This window comes from Syngnathus acus, chromosome 5, assembly GCF_901709675.1.
Source record: "Syngnathus acus chromosome 5, fSynAcu1.2, whole genome shotgun sequence".
Taxonomy (NCBI): Eukaryota; Metazoa; Chordata; class Actinopteri; order Syngnathiformes; family Syngnathidae; genus Syngnathus; species Syngnathus acus.
In genome coordinates this window covers 1,712,525-1,733,843 of record NC_051091.1, presented here as the reverse complement: position 1 = coordinate 1,733,843, position 21,319 = coordinate 1,712,525, and the positions used below count along the sequence as shown (strand labels likewise).

Genomic DNA, 21,319 nt, shown 5'->3' with positions numbered 1-21,319 from the left:
GCGAATTTAAATTGTAAGAATATTTCTTTTTTTAATATCAGTTGCTGGAATATAATTTCCTCTTTTGATTTTTGCCATCCCCAAAAAATGATCACATTTAATGTTACCGTAACACTCCCTTCCGAATAAGTCATGCTACCACTGTAGCTTATGAAAATGCTTCTGAGGAAAATGTTCGAAAATGCTAAAAGAAATCCGTGACTTTCCAAACAGCCTGTATATTCAGTTTTATTCCTTTAATGTAGTGTTAATGTCGTGAGACGGGGAAAAAGAAATACGCCTCTTGTGCTTTGACTTAGAGAGCGGAACATCTATATTTATCTCACAAGCCTTTGACAGAGTGCGCACACCCTGTCAGACTCAACGAACGTCTACCGCACACACTTACGGGCGCCAATGGTGGATGGCTGGGGCGCTCGGGACACCTTTCACCCGGATGCAACAGCTGCGGGTTAGAGTGGGAATGACTCACCGGAAAAGTCTAGATTTAGGCTGAAAACTAAGTCTTTAGGCAAGAAAATAGCTTATTCCTTTTGAAGCACTGAGACAAAGTGATACTTGCATAGCAATTTGTCCAGACAGAGGAACTTTAAGGACACTAAAACACCATTTACTGATTTTTTTTAAGTGTGTTCTTTCTGATCTGAATGTGTAGTCAAGATACAATACTTAATTGCACAGTGCCAGAAGACTTTGGGGAAATTCAAAGAGGAAGAAATAGAAGAAGCTTGGCTAACTGCAATCATATCCAGTAATTGAACGATGGTTACAAACGTACAAGCCTCCATTTTGATTGGCGAATGACTTATAAGATACAAACACAATGCAAGCAGTGACAAAGCGCAATCATCTGAAAATCTATGAATGGTCTGACCTCAATGCTGGCCATACACATAAGAAATGTGCACTTGTAAAGATTAAACATGTTGAACATTTAAATTTCTAATCCCTCTAGGGGGAAGAAATCATCGCTCAGATCATCATTTTGAGACATTATCGGGCCAACTCTGATTTTGATCAGAAGAATCTTTTTTCCCAAAAGAGCAATTCCAGTGTGCCAACAACTGACAGGTGCGTCCTTGTAGTCATTTATTCATATTTATTCATCATGTCCCTGTTGTGAAAATGCTATTTTGTAACCATCTGGCTTCATCCATCTGCATTTATTAAATAAAATAGTCTTGTTTCGGATCAGGAATGGTGGCTACTTTGTGTGCCCAGACACTTTTCTTCTTTATATGTTAATTAAAGCCATGCAAACAAAGTTAACTAACTTTGTGAAAAATAAAGAATGAAGCACAGTAGCAGGAATTATTTTACACACATAGGCTCGACTTCTTGTAATACACCACAAGTAGCAGTGAGCCAATTTTTGTTCCAATGGCTTTGCTTTCCCGGAGTGGTTTGTATCCTTTTCGAAACGATGGTAACTCCCCGTAGCATGTTTCGCATCTCTGTATTAACTATAAAATACCCCAAAGGCATCATTGCTGTAATGTTGTATGAACAACGCAAATGGCCTTTTTCCAGCAAACAAATGAAAAAAAATACTTCTAGTTGGTATTTGTGACAGGCTCCATTTCCTGGCTGTGAGTGATGAATTCCCAGGATGTCCTCCTCACCTCTTACCTGCGAGATAGCGGGAAGAGGCAGCAGTGGAGCGGAATATTGGAGAGCGCGCTCTACTTCATCAGGGATGCGAGGGATCCTTCCATCGTGCTTCCTGTGAGCATCAGAGAGAGAGAGAGAGAGATTAGGCCTATTCGAGTGATGATAGCTTGTATTTAAGATACTACAAACTCATTTGCTGTGAAATGGCCTGTGGCTGCTGAGAGATATTGTCACCTGAGCCGGAATGTCAGAGGAATAAATTAATTCTACCCGAGCAGTTGGTCGTGTAGCGGTTCACATAGCAGACTGCTCCACTTTAAACGCTATAAGCAGTATAGATGACCGTATTGGAATATAGGAAGCACTGACTTACATTTACAACCTAAATTCAATTTTTTTCCGAGAAATTGTATTAATTTATCTTGTCCTCAGTTCTCCTATATCATTACTGTTTTTATCTTTAATCTTCCAGCAAACTACAATTATTCCAGGACTAGTTTTTATAACCACTGTAGCATAACCACCTCTTAATATTTGATGCATAGAGAAAATACAAACAGTTAAAAAGTAGAACAAAGTAAAAAAATAAATAAAAACCCTGCAGGATCCAATTGAGATTTTGATTGTTTTTGTTTATTTATATGGAAAAGTCGGGCAGGGGTCAAACTGAGCCAGAAAATCTTTGAAATGCCTCATGGAACCATGTTGAAACTTTTCATTTCTTTGTGCGCGTGTGACATAAAATTGAATTAGCAGGCGCCTTGCACAATTTTCATTCACACTTTGTCTCACACGTCAGTCAGTGGCTCAGAGTGGCAGCAACCCATCTGTGCACGCATCCTGTTCAGCAGCAAAGGGCGGAATACCCGAGTGATGAGAGGGAACAATGGTACCACACAAAATTGTCACATTTCACCGCTTCTGTTTTGTCCCATGCAAACAACAGCTATGGGTGTGTATGTACTTTTGTTGCACACAATTAAGTCTTGCAGACAGCAAGCCCTAATCCACCATTCAGTGTTGCACCATTTTTTGTTTCCTGTGTTCGTGTGTGTGTGTTTGTGAAAGTACTGTCAGTGTGTCGTTGTACAAGGCAGATAAGAGGATCAGCCTAATCATAACACAGGCAATTCCTCCATCCTGACACCTGACGTGAGGATGCTAAATGAAGACAAAAGGGAATGTGGTGGGAAGTCAATATTGCAATCAGTCAGCGTCAAAGGGATTAACACCGCAAGCGTTTTATTTTTGAGCACAGTGTCTTGTCGTCAACTGTAAATGTGATCATGTCACACCAAAAAAGACTGTGTCTCTCTGTGGGAGGGGCCAGAGGCTTCGCAATCACATCAGAACCAGCTTTGTGGACCAAGTTTGTGCATGTTCAAGTCCTCTGTCTTGACTTGCGTTTTAATTAACGAATCAAGATGCAACACTATGAAGCTAAGTCAATACGGCGGACACTTGTGCCATCTATAACGGCTAAATCACAGCCATAATTGCCACTAATTAGCCCTAGCCAGCCCCCCAATAAATCTGGTCACAATTCTGCCACATATGCGTCTTGCACTCCTGAAGTGAATGAATCATCCAATTCCATGGATGAATATGATGGCAGTCATTACATTCCAAATGGATGCAGTGAAAAGGCTTTTTGTGCTAATAGAGAGTCTTCGTCTTCTTGTGATGAAATAGAAAAGTGCCAAATTAATTAAACTCACTGCAGGCAGTGATGGACAAGCCCTCAAAACACAGTTTTTGAAGAAGAAAAAAAATCGGAACTAAGTGGCGGTATTGTGTCAATATGTTTATGAAATTTCTCCGAATCTTTCATCGCACGAGACATTAGGATTCATTTTGGATTCGATTTTCATGGCGAGCTGTCAAATTTTAAAAAGCTATTCCCACACATTTTAATTGTATTTCTAGATGATTCTATATTTATTCAATTGTATTGTGTTACCATGGCAACGGTATTGTTTGCCGCACAATTGAGCGCGTTCCCCACCCTTCTAGGTATTGCCCCCATCGGCAGGAAGTTCCTCGCGTCACTCAAGCTGGGCCGTGACGCGTGTGACGCCGCAAACGTGCAGCCGCGCGCCTCCCAATCCATCTTTCATGCGGCCATGACGCGCCGACGCCGCTTTATTATCATTAAAGGCGCATGCAACGTGAGCGCGCACCACTGGGAGTGTGTGAAAGAGCACGACGACTTTGGTGGAGGAAGAAGAGATGATCGCCACTTTAGAAAGCGGCACCCGGGAAGATGCAAGCTGCTCAACCTAAAGTTGACAACGAGCAACTCAACAAGGTTCGTTTGGATTAAACGCGCTGGGCAAGGGAGTTCATGCATTTCAGCAACCACGACAAAAAGCAACTTTGGACACACTAGCAAAAATAACACTGTTGCTGTAAGGGCATTCATTCAAAAGTAAAAGTACATCACAAATGATCTCGAATTGATCCGATATGAAGTATATTTAAAGCGGCAGGCCTTGATCCCTAATGCACCAAAACATTTGTTGTTTTTTTTAACTATGGTGGATGAATCAATAAATTGCTATTTCAGACATGATTTTCATGAAATTTCGGTTTGACATTTGGATTCTTTCTGTATTTTTTCCCTACATTACTTTATACTACTTTTAAAATCCTGGAGTGATTTCTGTAAAGTTCAGATGAATAGAAGATACATTTTGGTATAATAAATAGATTTTGAGGGAAAATACATCTGAATGAAAATAATTAGAATAACAATCTCCTTTGCATCTTTCATTGGCGCACATTTAAAAGTTTTAACTTTGAATCCTTTATACATTGTTTTTTTTTAATTTAATTCAACCTTTCAATATGAGTAAAAGCTTTGGTTTTGAGCACATTTTAAAGTGAAATAGAAATTTATGTTTTTCTATTTGATCAGAACAATATAAACTTGAAGAATAACTTCTCATACCGCTTCAAATAACTTGGAAAATTTTGAAACAGATTTTATTTGCTGTACAAAGATTCAATAGAATTTTTTCAACATACTTGTTGACAATGTTTTAAAACTTATTGATGAGTATTATCTGTTAGCCCCCTAAAAGCGCTGGATTAAGATCCTTTGTTGATGAAATAATCTAAATTGGGTTGTTTTTAAGGGTGTAATACAAAACTTATGTGTTGAGGAAACAAAATACAAAAATAAAAGTAACTTGTTTACTACCTTTGAAAAAGATTAAGGAAAGATAGACAATCAAGTGCAAAAATACCAAAAGGAACTCCACAAACAACCGATTTCAAATGAATACTTGCCTATATTTGATAAAACCCCAAAAGAACATACAAGAAAGCGAACACTCGTTGCTTGTCGTGATCAATATAAATACTAACGTTGGTTTCAATAAGCAATACGGTAGCAATAAATGTAAAGTCATATGCAATGACCCTTCTCCTTTTCACTTTCTAGATTCTTCCCGCCAAAGTCCACAAGGAGCCGCTGACGTCAATCAAAAACATACAAGTTACAGCCCATCGTCAGAGCTCCTTGCCGTCCAACCCCCTGTACAAAGCCGGACTTGGGTTCCCCCAAATTCCCATGACTCAGCAGAAAACAATCTCCACGCCCGTTCAACAAGTCTGTGTCCAAGTGAGTACGTGACAAAATGATAAAGGTTGGAGCTTGTCGCTTCAAAAATGCAATGGATATATATATATATGTATTTTTTTTTAAAGGTGCACTTTTGGTTTTTGAGAAAATGAAAGGCTTTTAAGTGTGCCTTATGGTGCGGAAAATACAGTACAAGCTGGTTCAAAACAAGGTGATGATGTCATATAACCTCAGACACAGATGGAATGATTCATCGATAAATTGCCGTATGAAGGGCATCCTTCATACATCCTGTTTCAATGCATGTCCCCCCAGATAAACAAAAGCTCTTCCCGAAACAGAATCATCACTTCCCAACCACAGTGCAGAACCCCAGAGTGTGAGTGCCACTAATTCTGCTTGGATATTTTCGGACCATTTTACAATAAATACGGGAACCACCATGCTCTGTGCACAGCCGTTCTCCGAGACACCAAGCGATGCCTTACTCCGTACGAGCAGAACGAAATCAAGGACTACCGTCACATTTGGTACGTGGGAGAAAAGGCCAAGAAAATGCGACACTCCAAAGAATCCACGTCGGTGACGGAAGGCGAGTCCTTCGACGACTCCAAAGGCTTCTACAAAGTGGTGAGCGTTCACCAATTGATGACACCCCCAGAAGTCCTGGAATAATAGAAGAAATCCTTTATTCCCAGAGACCTGGAGACCACCTGGCCTACCGCTTTGAGGTCCTCGGGGTGTTGGGATCGGGACTGGCCGGAAAGGTGCTCAAATGTAGAGACCGCAAGACCATGACACTTATCGCCGTCAAGGTCTTCCGAAACACTGCCGAGTAAGAATCTCTCCATCTCATCTATCTTAATAAAAAGCAAATGACGAGTGTTTTTTTCTTCTTTCCCATTCTGTAGTGATTTGCGCTAAACTGTCCTTGCGTTTCGATTTCACACATAAACGTAGCTGCTAAGCCTTACAAAGATATTTTCTCAGATGAAATGTGTCACTTCAACAATAAGGCCAATTACTGCTTCAAGTAGAATTGTATTGGGTAGCGAAAGCACGCAAATCTGTCTGATTAGGTGCATTTTGCAGTAATTAGCAGTTCCACCGATAAAACCCCAACTGGGTTAATCTGTTAATAGCCAACTGCGTAGAAAGCCTGATTTCAGCCTATTGTTAACTTTGTATGACGTCATTTCTGTTTCAAGAGGTCAAAAGATTGCCCAGACAGAGTTGGAGAATCTAAAGACCCTGCAGCGACTAGACAGAACCAACAAAGCCAACATGGTCCACATGAAGGAGCACTTTTACTTCCGCAATCACCTCTGCATCACCTTTGAACTATTCGAGTAAGTTCAAGACTTGGACGTTTATGACAAAACCTGTTGATTAGTCATTTGATTTACTTTTTAGAAAGGACCTCCATAAAGCTCTAGTGGAAAGTAAATTGCGACGACTGTGCGAGACCGACATCAGGAAATATGCTATCGATGTGCTAAAGTGTCTGAAGGTGCTCAAAGATGTGCAACTCATCCACGGAGACTTAAAACCGGTAAGAAAATAATAATTTGTCCAAAGATAAATATCTGCTATTGATAAAGCAGGCAGGTTTATGGACAGAGCAGACAAGGAAATACTGCATCTACAGTTTTATGAGAGCGACTGTCTCTCCAAACCGTAAATAACATCGCTGTCGTCCAACACAGAGATGAAGCCAGAAGTGAAAAGCCACTTTGTTAATGGAAGCACTAAAAGCAATTGAACCAAATGCTGAAGTATTTATAATGGCGAGACGAAAAGTTCCACATCTTAAATATACGTCTGTCGGGTTTTTTTTTGTGACAGGCACACCATCTGAACTTACCATAATCATGTTAAATGTTCACAAATGTTTCCAATAGAAGAAGCACTTCAATATGGAGTATTTATAGTAGATTTGTGTCTCATAACATTTGGAAAAACAGGCTCCTTATTGAACAAATAGTGAGACACCTGGCCAAAATTGAACTTAAAGCACTAACTGAAAGAATTGTGTACTAAATACTATAGGTCCAAGGACAGTGCCTTGATGAACTCCATTCACAATGGACAGACTTTGAACCATTTAGCCAAAATATTACTTGAGATATATTTTTCAATGATTTATTAAACTTACTATTAGTTATTAAACTGCATATTAGGTGTTAACTTGAATTAAATCCTGTTCTTTGATGACTTAAGGAAAACATTCTGTTGGACAAGGAAAACAACGCTGCCGTTAGTGACTTCGGGGGGAGCATCTTTATCCGAGGTGAGACTACCATATGGTGAGACATGAGCCGAGTAAAGATGTTTTATTGATCGCCCTAGGCTTGCAAGTGTTTGCGCACAGCCCGAAGGATTTTCACCAGGTTTCATTCAAAGACATTCTCAAACACTTTTAATAGGCCTTTTTCTTTTTGCCATCAATTTTGAATGACACAAATTTTTATAGTCATCAGATTTTGAACAAAATTCCAACTGTTGGCAAATGTCTGGCGAACGACTGCAAACTTTTGCAACCTTGAACGAAAAAAGCAAATGGCGATGTGCGCAAACACTGGATAAGCTCCCCTGCTTTGTGCAACACGGCCTTAAAGCAATTTGCAGCTCTTCAGCGTTATGACCGGTGAGGACGTCTATTGTGTCTTTTTCTCCCTCCCGCAGGCCGGCCCACCAATCAGACACTGGCGTACATGGCTCCGGAGCGTCTCCTTGGCAGGTGTTGCACCACAGCCTCGGACATGTGGAGCCTAGGCTGCACGCTGGCTGAGCTCGACTGGGGCTTATTTCTCTTCAAAGGCAAAGACAAAGGCGACATTTTCAACTGTATAACAAAGGTAAACATTCAGTCTTGACATTTTTGGACTGCCGCCATTGTTGGGATCTTCAACGTGACTGCTCCTTAGGTGCTGGGCCACCCACCATTAGACTTACTGGCTGCTGCGACCAGGAAAAACTACCATATCGGTGAGCTTGATGAGACTTATTTGATTGATGCAGGAATCTCATCATGACCACCATTCTCCCAATTTCCAGAGAGCTCAGACTCCGAAGACAAAAAGCAACCAAAGACTCCCCTGGCCACCAAACTGAAGTCTAAAAATCCAAAGTTCCTGGACTTTATTCGGTGCTGTCTCGAGTAGGTTCACCCCACTCTTTACAAAATATCAACAAAACAACCTTCAAACAGTAGAGCACAGAATGGTTTGAGGGTCTATTAAGTGCTTGTGCGTCGCTGAGCAGATACGATGCAACAAAGCGGCTTACCCCGGAGAAGGCTTTGCGACATCCGTGGATCAAACAGGCAACCAAACACACATGTGAGTTGAATAGATAACAATTGAATGCAACACTTAGTGGCAAACAGCAAAGGTGCTGTCCTTTTTACCATCTCAACCTGGCCTTGTGTCATTTGCGACGCGCATGCTTGCTGTTGTTGCACCAACAGTTGTCAACAGCCTTGAAAACGTGTCACTTTTCTATTTCACTTTGCGCAGATAACAGACCGACCATAAGCAGTTTACTGAAGAGAGAGAAGATTCCGCCGCCAATGTTGCAGCCAGCGACACAATTCAAATAAGCTGGTGAGATTGAAGATATCAGTCTGGCTGAAAAGATCTTTCTGAGAGCTTGACCTAACAAAAAAAATGAAAGGCTTGACCCAATGTGTTTGTAGTCCCATGTTGCTAGGCAGCTTTAGGGAAATATCTCAGGAGAGCACTTAAAAAATATATTTTGTATAGTTCCTAGGTGGCTCAGTCTTGATATGGCAGTGCACGAGTCACCCTCCCTTTTTGAGCCTTTATGAACATGGCTTGTTGTGAGTGGGCAGTTCTGTCTCACCCACTCAGCTGCAAGGCCATTCATTTCTAACCATGATGAAAGACAAAATGGATTGCCGATATTTCATCAGTGGAAGCAATTAAAATCACATTTCTACAAAAACTCCACAAACAGCAATATGATGCTTATTGCTATGTACAGTACACCCTTTGAAGCACGTCAGCAGAACAGAACGTTAACCAAGATGGACAAAAAGCTTTTCAAAGTTTAATTAATCGTGTGCTGCCAGCAGCTTCCTCCACACTGCCTTGGGTCATTAAGCGGTGATAAGAATTCCAGCTTTTGTGTGCAATCACGGTTTGCTGCTGAAGCTGCAAATGAGCAAAGGGGGGCAGAGTCGCCGAATGTGCCAGGAAGTGAATTTAAAATAATGTAATTAGGACAACAGGTCGAGCTCCGCGCAAGGGTCGTCAGACGGCGAGATGCAGCGAATTTACAAGTTGAGAGGCAAAAAGGTCAATGAACAACCTGCATGCCAATGAAAAGTGCACTGCCTGCAAAGATTTAAAAAGCTTTTGGATTGATGACTAGGCGAGCTGGATAATATAAAAGGTCGGACGGTCGGGTCCATTTCTCAACCCAACTCAACCAAGAATAAAGTGAATGAACGTTGACAACAAAATCAAGGGATTACTTCAAATTGGAACAGATTGCCTGACCTGAATTTCTTTCCACATTTCCTCCTGTTTTCCATATAATGGATGTTGATCAGCACTGCTTTTTCACTTTGTAAATTTTCTTTTTTCTGACCTGAGATGTTCATGGCCGCTAGTGGTCTTGTTCCGCATCAGCGCAATCTACTGTGATGTGCAGTTAGCTAATTGTATACAGCAGCACACACAAAAGTGTCTTCTGGTTTGACTGCTTTCGAGCACCTTTGACTCAAAGGTTGAAGCTTTGGGAGCTTTTCATTCAGCAGAATTCCAAGACATTTTCACTTTAGCAGGATTAAATAAAAGATACAATTTAATCTCAAGGCTTGCGAGGAGGTTTCATTTGCAAAAAGTCGACATTTCTGCCGAGGGGGGGGCACGGCTGACCCAAGGCCACATGGAGTGTGAATATGACTAATGCGCATGGCGCGTCGCTGCGGATGCAAGCGCTTTCCTCGGAGAATGGCAGAAAGCCGCGGGCGGTGCGGGAAGAGTCCGACATCATCGCATCAAGGTCCACCACGCTCGAGTAAGCTTGTCCATTAACGAGAGGCTAACGTGGTCCATTAGAGGTGGCTAACGGGCTTTCTCAGCCTGACAGCAGCCCAAGTACTGCCAAACATTACGCTTCTGATAAGTCCTGAAGAGGATGGAAAATAATTGCTGCCAACTGTTGGAGACACCTTGAACAGACATTTTGTGACACAGCATTGCATCGAGCTCTAGTGCTGCATGTTGCTAAGTGCAGTGTGAAAAGGCCCTTCGACTTCCTAAGAGGTACTCAAACCGAAATCAACTAATTTGCTTCTGTGAGTCAAAGGTATGACTAGTTGCACACAGTGAATGTTTTTTTCGTCAGGGTTCCTAACAAGTTGCAAACAGTTTCAAACAGCTTTTCTTGCCAGAAAGACATTTTGAACACGACTGGAGACTATTAGCGACCTTGGATGAACCCTGATCCTAATTTAGCTCTCATTTCCTTTTGAACTCTGTGACCCAGCAACCCTATGAGCTGCTTAATAAGCAGACGTGACAAGAAAGTTGGAAAAGACACCGACGCTCATTTTAAGCCTGACTCACCTGCACGCAGCACTGCATCATTTCAAGCCTCCGCCAACTTATCGCTTGCTTTGTTTCCGCGTCCGACTTCGCGGTGGTTCAACACCTGCTGCTGCGCGATGAGCCGATCCTGCTGTCTCACAGGATACTGAGAGCATCACCCGCCCTTTCTTTTCCCTCACTCTCCCTCATCCCTCCCTCCCTCCCTCCCTCCTGGCCCGCCTTTCAGGGGCCTCCCACTTTTTTTTGCAATTTCTCTTCATCCTCTACATTCATGCATCATCATGAATTGATATTTAGGAAGAGCACAAAAGCTCCCCTTTCTTCACAAAGTCTCCAGATAGGGTTAAAAAGCAAATTGTTAGCATTCATCAGACTGGCATTGATGGCATGAAGCAGTCCAGTGTGCCAATGTGGCAGCATAAAATGAGGACAGTGCTCAGTTTTTTGTTTTCTTTTTTGGGTGGGAGGCAACACAAGGTGCTGGTGCTTATTCACCGCAGCTCAATATGCTACTCGCCTGCCTCTCTCCACCCACACATGCTTCATCCCTTTGTCATGTGTTAAAACTGAAATTTGGACCACTGGTTTGGACAAATAGTGGATTCAAATCTGGGCTTACCGGCTGCTCAAGCACTAAAAATAATAAAAAATTCAACCTACCAATTTAAAACTTAAACATCTCAATTCAGATGGATAATGTTAGCCATATTTATTTTTTTGCTGAAATCCCTGAACGTACAGTACTGCCGAGGGGGAGAGTGCAGATAATGAAGACAAAAGGCCCCAGGACAGAGTCCTGAGGCACACCAGTCAAAACAGAGTGAAAACTGGGTGAACTGAATTTAATCACTGTATAGCATTCGTCAGAAAATCGACAGTTTCAAATAAGCCTATCTCCAACCTGGAAGTTTTTCTCGCACCGTGGTTCTTCTGAGTGCCGAGCTGCTGGAAATAAACACAATAGACAGCCGAGCCCAATCGATGAGCTGGGCTGCAGGCCTAAGTAGAAAGTAACTCACAAGGGGATGCGAGGCAAGATTTGCAGTGGCGGCCTGATGGTGCTCCCCTCACCCTGGAGTGGGTATAACGTTACAGTAGCTCAGTTGGAATGAATGCACAACACTAACATTGTGGTTAACAACTCGCGTCCAAGCCTGCAGGGAAAGAGTCAACACAACATTCCTGTCCATTTCAAGCTTCTCATTTCCATCCTTCAATCCAGTTGTTCTTTATTAGGGTGAGAAGGAGCCTATTCCAGCTGACTTGGGTTGACAGGACAGCTTCGATTGGTCGCCAGCCAATCGCAGGGCTTGCGTCAAAAAGCATTTACAACCGGATATGCACCAATGTGTCTTCAGTGAACCTAATCTTCACGCTTTTGTTCGAGAAAACACGAGGGCGAACGTGCATATTCCAATCGAGAACCACAAAACTGCAAGTCAGGCGTTCCAACCACTTCGCCACTGTACTGCCCCGCACTCATTTCATTTGATGAATTAAATACAGACCTTTTGCGGTTCTGTCACCAGCTACCAAGATCTGTAACCAACCGCAAAGGTCCCCAAAGGACTACATTAATCACCCCGGCCACAACATGAGGTACGTACGCCTGCACAATCTTATTAGCGCCAATGCAAGTGTATTATTACATTGCTGTCCAATGAAAAACTTTTCAAACTACAATGGTAACAACGAATACAAATATTAATGCAATAACAGTACGAACCACCAGGCTATATTGTTATTTTAATTATTTGTAATCATTTTAACAATATATTAGTCATTGTGTGTTGCAATTGTGTACCATTGCAGCAGATTAAACAGAGAAAAAGACAACCACAAGGCAATGGAAATCATATTTTGTTTTATATGTATATTGTTGTTGCCTCTCATGGGGTATGCTAATGCATACATTTGACCATTCATTGTGAGCACAGCTGTTAGTTATTGTGTGTTCCTTCCTCTGCTTCATTAGCGATTGCATTTTCTCTTTCTTCAATGTGGTAGCTGTACAATTGAACTTAACTGAAGTTCAATACATTTGCATTTGTTTTCCAGGAATTATGGTGAATCATTTATTTAGGTACAACTTGTCATTTGGCTTTTATATGCACTACATTTTAATTAACTCATTTTTAGGCTTTGTTTTTCTAGGCTAAGTCCCGGCCTTTTGTCTTATTTGTTTTCTCCTTAGGACAATGGAGTCGATATTAAGATGGAGAGGAGCCATTAGCAACATGCCGGAGAAGTGCGCAATACGTTGGCTCTTTAACACTGCTCTTTCTTCTCATTTAACACTGACGGGCACTCAAACCATGCTTTTTGAGAAAAAGTATATTTTTAATCCTTACGTTAAAGGTTGTGGGGTTACGCTTATATTAATTTAGCAAAGTGGGACATTCAGACAAACCTCCACTGCAATATCATATATTGCGCCATTCCCCCAAATGGCTTTCTTGCTTCTGATTGGCTAAAAGGTCCATTAATTTATTCAGCCTCTTGCTTTGACATGTACCATAAGAACAAAACTCGCTTAAGCAGAAAATTCACCAACTCACTTAATTATAATGAGCCAAAAGAAACTCATTAAGGAGTAATTGTCTCCAATTGTAAGATTATCGTCAACATGATTGTTGCATTCATTTGCATCCGGAAATACAGTCATTGGAATTGTCTGGCATCAAGCTCATAAATGGTGGAACACTTGCTGGAGAGCATTATTCCGCAGCCGGAATGACAATAACAAAAGAAATGTCACGGCATTTTACAACAGCGGCCTCCTCCTCTTCCTCCTGCTGGCAGGATGCGACAACAGCAAGCGCTGCCGGCCGGCCGGCACAGCGTCGTCGATGGCAATCAATATAACGAGCGTCTTAATTGGCCAGACACTCAGCACGCAACCCAAACATGATGGAAAGTCCCAACCAGTTGAGTCATGTAACACGTAAAAGTACAGGTAAAATGGACAAAAATGTGTAGAAACCTGAAAAATACCCAAAACTATGATCACAAAACACCCACCTCATTGACACCTGCCCAAATTTGGATACCGATTACTTTGAATACTTAAAAGTTCCCCACAGCGAACCTCCCGGCTACATGATACATCTTTAATAAAAGAGAAGATTGCAGATTATCTGAAAAATGAACTGCTGCACTAATCTCCAAATTGCCTCAATTAAACGATTAAAACAACTGGAAGGATGATATTAAGGCTTTTTATAAGAGCGCCGACAGCAACGGTACATAATGACTCAATGATGATAATCAGGAGCACTGCATTGTGACGAGCAAGCAAATGCCCCCGGCGCCCCTCATCCTCATTTTTATGAGCAGTCAGAAACATGTTGAACATAATCAACTGTGACTAGTCCACCACCTCCACTCTTTTGTATACAAATCCAGTCTGGAAGGTCTTCAGACTAGTCTACTTCAACATGGACCACCCTCATGGGAACAAACATACAATTGTTCATGGTTGCTGGGAAAACAACAAACAGGAATGACCTTGGGCAAGCAAGCACATGATGCTTCACCAAGGAGTGAACATTTATTTATCTGATCAGCCTGCCACATTGCAGATAACGTTAAAAATCAATGGGACTCGAGGTATGACAAGATAGGATCGATCCTGTTTTTTTCAAGGCAACATGTGCCAAGCCCGCCTCCAGAATCGGAATGTTTATGTCATTTGTTGTCTTTGTGTTTTTTAAACTACGAAAGTGGTGTCAAAATATTTGCCCCTTCTAGATTGAATATGTTGGTCACACTTAAACGGTTTCCCTTTATAAAAAAAAATTAAGTATTATACAAAGACAGTCGATTGCAGGGCCCATTGATTGATTGATTGATTGATTGATTGATCCCACAAAGATAGATAACTACCAAAACCTTCATTAGACTCAACCTTAACTGGAGTCAATATTGCAATTGTGTTATTGTTGGTACGGGTGGAGATATCAAAAAAGCCTGAAGATGTTCCAAGGCCAGCTGGTATTATTAACTCTCCTCCATCTGCTGTGGTGGCCATGTTTAGTCACACTATCCCAACTCCATGCTGGGAGGCTCTGTTCCCAATAGAACATCAAGTCCCGTACCACTGACTCATTTTGCATCGCAAGGGCTAAATTTGGCAAGACCCTGGAGTCTTATTTCGACGTGGAAAAAAAGTTTAAAGAAGTCATCTTGAAAATGAACAGGAAGTCGATACTAAGGTTTTCAAGCAGTTGCCATTTCTCATTGACAATTTCACAAAGAGTTTCACAAACTGATCTCAAATTAGGTTTATCGTAATAGGATCTATGAAAACGACTCCTAGACCCATGCCCAGAATTAAACAGGAAACCCACCATTTTATTTTGAAGCTCCCATTTTGGGTGAATCCTACAAGGCAATTCATCCAAACAAGCCCTGATCAGAAGTGAGTAATTGGAAAACTCTAAATTGTGACGCTTTCCTGGCTATCCAATCTAATGTGGGCAAAGTATAGCTACGGCACCTAGGAAGGAAGAAAGAAAGAAAAAAAAAAACAGCCTTTGACACCAGTTTCATTAATCAACACTAAATTGGGTGGACAACTCCAATGTGGAAATGTTTCCAAATGACCTGGGTGGCCTTAAACAGACAGGAAAATGCTCATTTGTAAATGCGGCCAGAGAATGAAGTCAAAAACCTACAATGCATTGAATGGTAAAGACTTACCAGAGGAGAGTTCTTGTCCTGGAGACGTTCTTGTCCACTCTGTAATGAAAAGATGACAATACTCTTTGAATACAAAAGCAATTTAACAGCTAAGAGCTTGACGTTCATATTTCTATCAGAATAAAACAATGATTAGCTCCAAAAATGAGTTTCAATGATTCTCCAAAAATGATATAAGCAATATTGTTCTCAGTGCCCCCCAGAGAAGCACTCGATCTATCTGCATCACCCCCCTCCACTGATCCTCCATTTTTTTTCTTTCTTATCTGCCCTCGTGCCTCCCCTGCCTGTCTGCCTGCCAGCCGCTAACTATCCATGCTGGGATTGAGTCAAGGATGGGAAAGGACGGCTGCCAAGCGCCAGTGTGGGAGTGTGGAAGTGACTGGAGGTAAAGATGACGGCTCACGGTGCAGGTTCAGGTCACGCTACGTGCAATAACCAAAAGTAAGTCAGTGGTAATATTTAGATGGGGAAACAGGCGAAGGAACAGCCACTGCAGGTCCATGACATACCAGTACTCTCCTACTCTCAAAGAAAACAAAAATTCCACGCAGTTTAGCAATTGCAGTAGAACTTTTACAATTACATAAAATGGACCTAAGAAACAAAACATTGCATGGGGTCAGGTAGCACTAAAGCTGCAAATTGGATATTTAAGCAGACTTTTGTTTTGAGTTTTTTACTGTAATCTAGTTTCACCTTCACTGTCATTGCACTTAAAAAAATACATCCCAGTGAAATGTCCTTGTGCAACGCCTGTTATGTACCAATACACACAATGTATCAATAAATCAGATCGAAAATATGCATATCAGTATTGCCTAAATAAATACTTATGTTTCTCTCTATGTCGCCTCTGATCTGTCCAAATGCATTTTCCATAAAATAGTCATCATAATGCTTTTTACAAATAACCACAAAGGGCATTTACACAATTCCCTTTTTGCACAAATATAATGTTCCAGCATAAGAAGATGACAGATCCTCCAGTCTGCATGACTAAGCATTTGAATAGGTGGGGAAATAATAATAATAACAATAAACAAAATCAGACATGTTGTCAATTCATGAATGAGATCAATTTAATCTGCTTGAAACACATTTTGTTTTGGGGCTTTTAATCCAATATCATCTCTCTGCTCTGGGAAGTGCCAGTTCCTCGCTCGGACGTTTAAATCCACTGAGCAATCGTGTGGCACTTTTCCAATCATGAAGCAGTTGCACTCTTCATTGACATTTACAAATAACGTACTCTAAGTGCATGATACTGTAAGTGCAATAAACACCCACAGTGGGGCCCGGCCGCTCTTTATATCTTTGCACCTTTTCATGACTCCTTTTGTGCCTCAACAGATCAGATGACACCGCGCAGGATGATGTAAGAAGTGGAAACGCATGAGTGTTCACTTCTAAAGTTGTTTATGTGACATTTTTGTGTGTTGTTGCTGGCGGTAGGCCTTCTGCTTGTGTTAGGTGTTGACAGTGTAAATATCACACGGCCACTCGGCGACCATGACAGAGGTGACATGTTATTTTGCATTGTAAAAACCTCCCAAATGGTAAAAACAGGTCAAAGTGACAGGGCATTCAAACTTAAAGTTGACAAAACTTTGCCTTTACTATGGTGTGCCTAATAACGTGGCCAATCCTTGGCATAAGCATACAGCATCTGCATAGTTTGATGGCCATGCAGCAAGAGTATTGTATCGTTTGCTTTTGGGATCACATTAAGTTGGAAACGCAAAAAAAAAAAAGTTGGAAATGCAAAAAATATTCCACATTTCATCAGCAAGTCCTTCACTGTAGTTAACCACTCATCGGTAAATAAAAGAAGGAAGAACCCATTATTAGTCGCTAGAGGGGCACATTTAATCCACATTGTTGCGCCTGAAGTGAAAGTTCACCGAGCATGCTCGGCTATCCATTAAATGTACTAACAAGCATAATGAACAAGCTGGCGCTGTTTCGTTGCCAATGAGCCAGTAAATGGTTATTTTAATGACAAAGGGGCGGAGAACGCACAAATAATCTCTTTTGTAAACCAAAGTCTTTATTTAACAAATGCCAATGAGTCAATGACTTGTTACAGTCTTGCAACAAAAAGACATTGTCTAAAAACTCATTTGGGAACAATAGGTGAGTTGGTGGTAATGAACGCTTGGGGAATAGACGAGCTTATGCTGCTCACTTGCAAACAAGCCAATTAATTGTTACGGCTCAACCGCCCACATGAACTTGAGGCAGACATGAGAGAACTGAAATCTTTGGTTTGTTTAAGTTAATGAGCAGATTGAGCATTAGTAAAGGCCAATAAGACTCATTCACTGAAAAATATGAAAGCTAAGCTGAGGCAGTGTCTTATTTTCATCTCACCCTCCTCCGTATGCTCCAAATGTGAAACTCCTTCTCCTCTGAAACATCCTGCTGAGATGCTGATGCGACTCCTCCTCGGTGGTTTGAAAATTTTTGTTCACTAGAAGTGACACGACTACACATGACACTTGCCACCGTAGCCCTCCTCTTTTGTCTTCACTTTCTTTCTGTTCCCTCCTCCCTTGTTGTCACCCTCATTGGTTATGTGTGTGTGTGCGTACGTGTCCTCTATTGTGACATGTGAATACCACATTCACTGACTTCTTCATCGATGAAAGCTACGGATCATTGGAGTGGGGGACACGTAGCCATTGCGCTCCCTGGTGATTCTATTTGTGTGCGACCTTCGAGGTCATCCAGTAAGTGTCGATAAAAGAAATGAATGGATGGCCTCACAGCAGTTCTCACATGCTGACACCACTGTAAGCGGAAATAGCAAAATACGTATCTTTCAGCATTGCTGTTGAGGAACCCAACATTAGAGGTTATTCTCCTCCACACTAGATGCAAAAGTATCCGGTTGTCGATAAAATATGCAAAATTACTTTGCCTTTAATAGCATGTTGCATCACAGTAAATGAGCTATTGACGATGAAGCGTTTACTTAATGATGTGTTTACATATCGGCCTTCAGTCTTCAGACTGAGCTAATCAATCGTGAGCAGCTGTAACACAGACAGACAGAAGCTTGGCCGTCAAGAAATACTCGTAGGGAGTAAAAAAAACGTAAAATATGGACGTTCGTTTGTCAGGTCACAGGGAAAGTCACGTCAGAGTGACACCTGCATTAAGAGAAACATCTATGCAAGGAGTGACCATCAAATCACCCCCACCGTAGAGCAGACCTCCCTCTCTCAGATCCGCCTACATGCGCTCATCCGTCAGTGCCTCTGGCGAAGAATAAGACCATACGATTTACAACGTTCCCAACTCGTGTTTATAATGCACACTGCTTTTCAAAATCATTTTCTTTCCTTTCAATCTAAATCACAGCTGGAAAGAGTTACACAACTATCAGCAAACAGCTTGGTGACAGCTATTGACAGACCCAGAAAGACCGTCAACTGTCCTTGGTCTGGATCCCCGTGGAAGATCTTGTCTAGTGGGGGAGATGATGATTTGATAAAGTTAATCGAGCAGCCGCAAAGTAGACACCAAGAACGTCTTAATGATTTTAAGATTAGAAGGACTTCCGTCATCAAGAAAACAGTGACTACGCCGCAGTGAACTGAACGCTTGCATCTTGGACCAAACCTTTGCCAGTGAGCATGATGAAAGGTAATTGCTAGAAATCCTTAAATCTACCGTACATGTACTTCAACTCACTGCATAAAAAATAGCTCTCGTCTCACTTTGTTGTCTTTGGTCTCCTGGTTCCTTGTTAGTTTAAGAGCACTGCAGCGGTCTGACTCTAAACCTGTTAGCTGTTATTGTCCCCTGTGGATCATTGATTCTCCTCCGTCCCACTTTGCATCAGCGTCGCCAACGGCTGGGCGCCCTCTTGACTCCAAACCTCAGTCAACCTTTTTTTTTTTTTTTCCTGTTATTCTATTAGATGCCACTGGACTCCGGCCAGATGGGTCATAAATCAAATCACAAGCTTTAGAGGTTGGGATGCAGGAATGTGTCCCATAGTACCATTCCCTTAAGAATTGATCTTGACATTGATTAGGTGTGACTGGATCATTTGTCTTTCACTTTCCAATTGTCAAGTCAGTGCGTGTGAAAATTGGCCTCCATGTCCGGGATCTCCAAGGAACCTGCTCTCAAGGTGAGAGGCTTATTCCGAATGCATCTATTCGTTCATCAAGGTCGCTGTTGGTTGTATTTGATGTTATTTTAAGGGGATCCGCATGAATTGATAATGAGAAAACCTGCATTTTTACATAAGTCTGGGGGCTTGTCGCTTTCTTGTATTTTTACTTGTGTAAACTGAATCTGCTTTAAAATTATTATTTGCAACACATTCCTGATTTACTCATGTGAAAGGGAAAGTCAACCCCAAATTTGTCCTATTTTGTTGATGGAGTATGAAATGCATTGTTTTGTATCCATCTCCATTTTGCCACTTGCTGTCAACTGAAAATGACAGCACAGTTGCCAGGTCTCAGGTCACAACCAATCATGGCTTTCACAGTTTTCTGCAGCTGCTTAAATCCTATTCCACAAACGGAATATTAATCTGTGTGGGCACATATGGAAAATTCTGAGCTTGACCTCCCCTTTAAATGAATAACCTTATCAGTCATGAGTGGGGAAAATGTGGCATTTATTTGTGGTTTAACATTTCAAGCACATTTGGTTAATGCATCAAACGACATCATTGTGTTCAGGAAGCCCTTGGCAATGTTACAATTTTCTCCAGGAAGGGTAAAAAAAGATGTCAGGGATTGTTTTTTCTTTGATGGGCCACGGCCCTTTAAAGACCCAGTGACCTTGGATCCTTTTTCACCATAGCACACTCCATCAGGTTAGATTGACTTCATCTCGTAATTTTAATTGAGATGAAGTCACTTCAAGTGCGGTTTCATCTTTTAGGATTAGTCGTCATAAATGAAATGTGACGAAACTACAAAAAGTCTTGTAAATTAAAACCAAGGAGCACAAATGCTATCCATCGTGCCCACGGGCACGCTGCTGAGAATGACCCCAAAATGTCACGTTTCTTCCATTGCCTTGACTTCATTTCTTGTTGTTGTAACAAGTGTACCTTTCCACGCTGTGTCTTAAAAAAAGATTGAAATTGTGGTGATTTACTTTAGTGAAGGCAAAAGGGCAGTTGCGGTGTAATTAGTCTTTATCTGCAGGGTTAAAGTGCTCCTCAGCCTCGACTTTGGAGAGCCTGATTGGCGATGGAGGGAGGCGGAGGCGGACGGGAGCGCTAATGAGAGTCTGAGCACTGTGAAATGAGGTTCAGTAACCCCCCCCGAAGCAGTTTCACATAACCACATTAGACTAACAACTAACAAGTTCCATCCACATCGAGAGAGGACTTGTTGACAGGGGCTTGTGTATGACCCAAATGCAGGACGCCACAGACCGGTTCAAACAAGTTCATGATTTTCATGGACCGGCAACCATCCGCCAATGGGGACTGGAAAAATTGGTTGGACATAATATGCACACTTCCTCTAGTGGCACATGAAAGAATCACTGCATTATATACGAAAAATATGACATAAAATAGATACAAAACATAATTAAATATGTTCCATTGCATAAAAATACCAACTAATGCCAAGAAAGTGACGGTAGAACAACTAGTGAGTCGTAATTATTATTATTTTATATCTTGGCTCATTTTTGATGAACACTTCTGCCTACTACTTTCAATCAATTCTCAAATTATTCAATCCGATTGCTTAATTTGGGGGCGTGGCATTTAGGTCACAAATATTTCCAGACTCTTGGAAATGAAAAAGTGGATCAACATACCTATGGGTCAAACCGACTCCTGCACTCGACTCGC

The 21,319-nt window shown here is 41.5% G+C and overlaps 2 protein-coding genes across 8 annotated transcripts in view; one reads left to right on the top strand and one right to left on the bottom strand.

The window, feature by feature from the left end:
* si:dkey-166d12.2 (rap1 GTPase-activating protein 1) overlaps positions 1-21,319 on the bottom strand; it is a 49,192-nt gene that overhangs the window by 15,793 nt on the left and 12,080 nt on the right. For 2 of the 7 annotated variants that reach the window (XM_037252014.1, XM_037252018.1), the window contains exons 1-3: positions 17,851-17,960; positions 15,478-15,516; positions 1,630-1,723 (exon numbers count right to left, since the gene is read on the bottom strand). In XM_037252014.1, coding sequence (XP_037107909.1) covers positions 1,630-1,723; positions 15,478-15,516; positions 17,851-17,897 — 180 coding nt within the window. In that variant the 5' untranslated portion in view covers positions 17,898-17,960. Of the gene's footprint in view, positions 1-1,622; positions 1,724-10,794; positions 10,926-15,477; positions 15,517-17,850; positions 17,961-21,319 lie in introns of those variants that run through there. The other 5 variants (XM_037252016.1, XM_037252024.1, XM_037252021.1 and 2 more) reach the window with 4 other exon arrangements.
* Positions 6,412-9,277, top strand: LOC119123146 (dual specificity tyrosine-phosphorylation-regulated kinase 4-like). The gene is made up of 8 exons (XM_037252027.1): positions 6,412-6,546; positions 6,611-6,749; positions 7,418-7,487; positions 7,883-8,055; positions 8,125-8,185; positions 8,255-8,357; positions 8,462-8,538; positions 8,716-9,277. The coding sequence occupies exons 1-8, from the start codon at positions 6,482-6,484 to the stop codon at positions 8,796-8,798; spliced, it is 771 nt and encodes a 256-aa protein (XP_037107922.1). The 5' UTR covers positions 6,412-6,481; the 3' UTR covers positions 8,799-9,277.

Bases quoted from the DNA above. Each gene is read 5' to 3' on its own strand.
- LOC119123146 (XM_037252027.1), top strand. From the start codon at position 6,482: ATGGTCCACATGAAGGAGCACTTTTACTTCCGCAATCACCTCTGCATC. The intron at 8,358-8,461 runs GTAGGTTCACCC...GTCGCTGAGCAG, and splicing joins TTTATTCGGTGCTGTCTCGA to ATACGATGCAACAAAGCGGC. The intron at 8,539-8,715 runs GTGAGTTGAATA...CACTTTGCGCAG, and splicing joins ACAGGCAACCAAACACACAT to ATAACAGACCGACCATAAGC.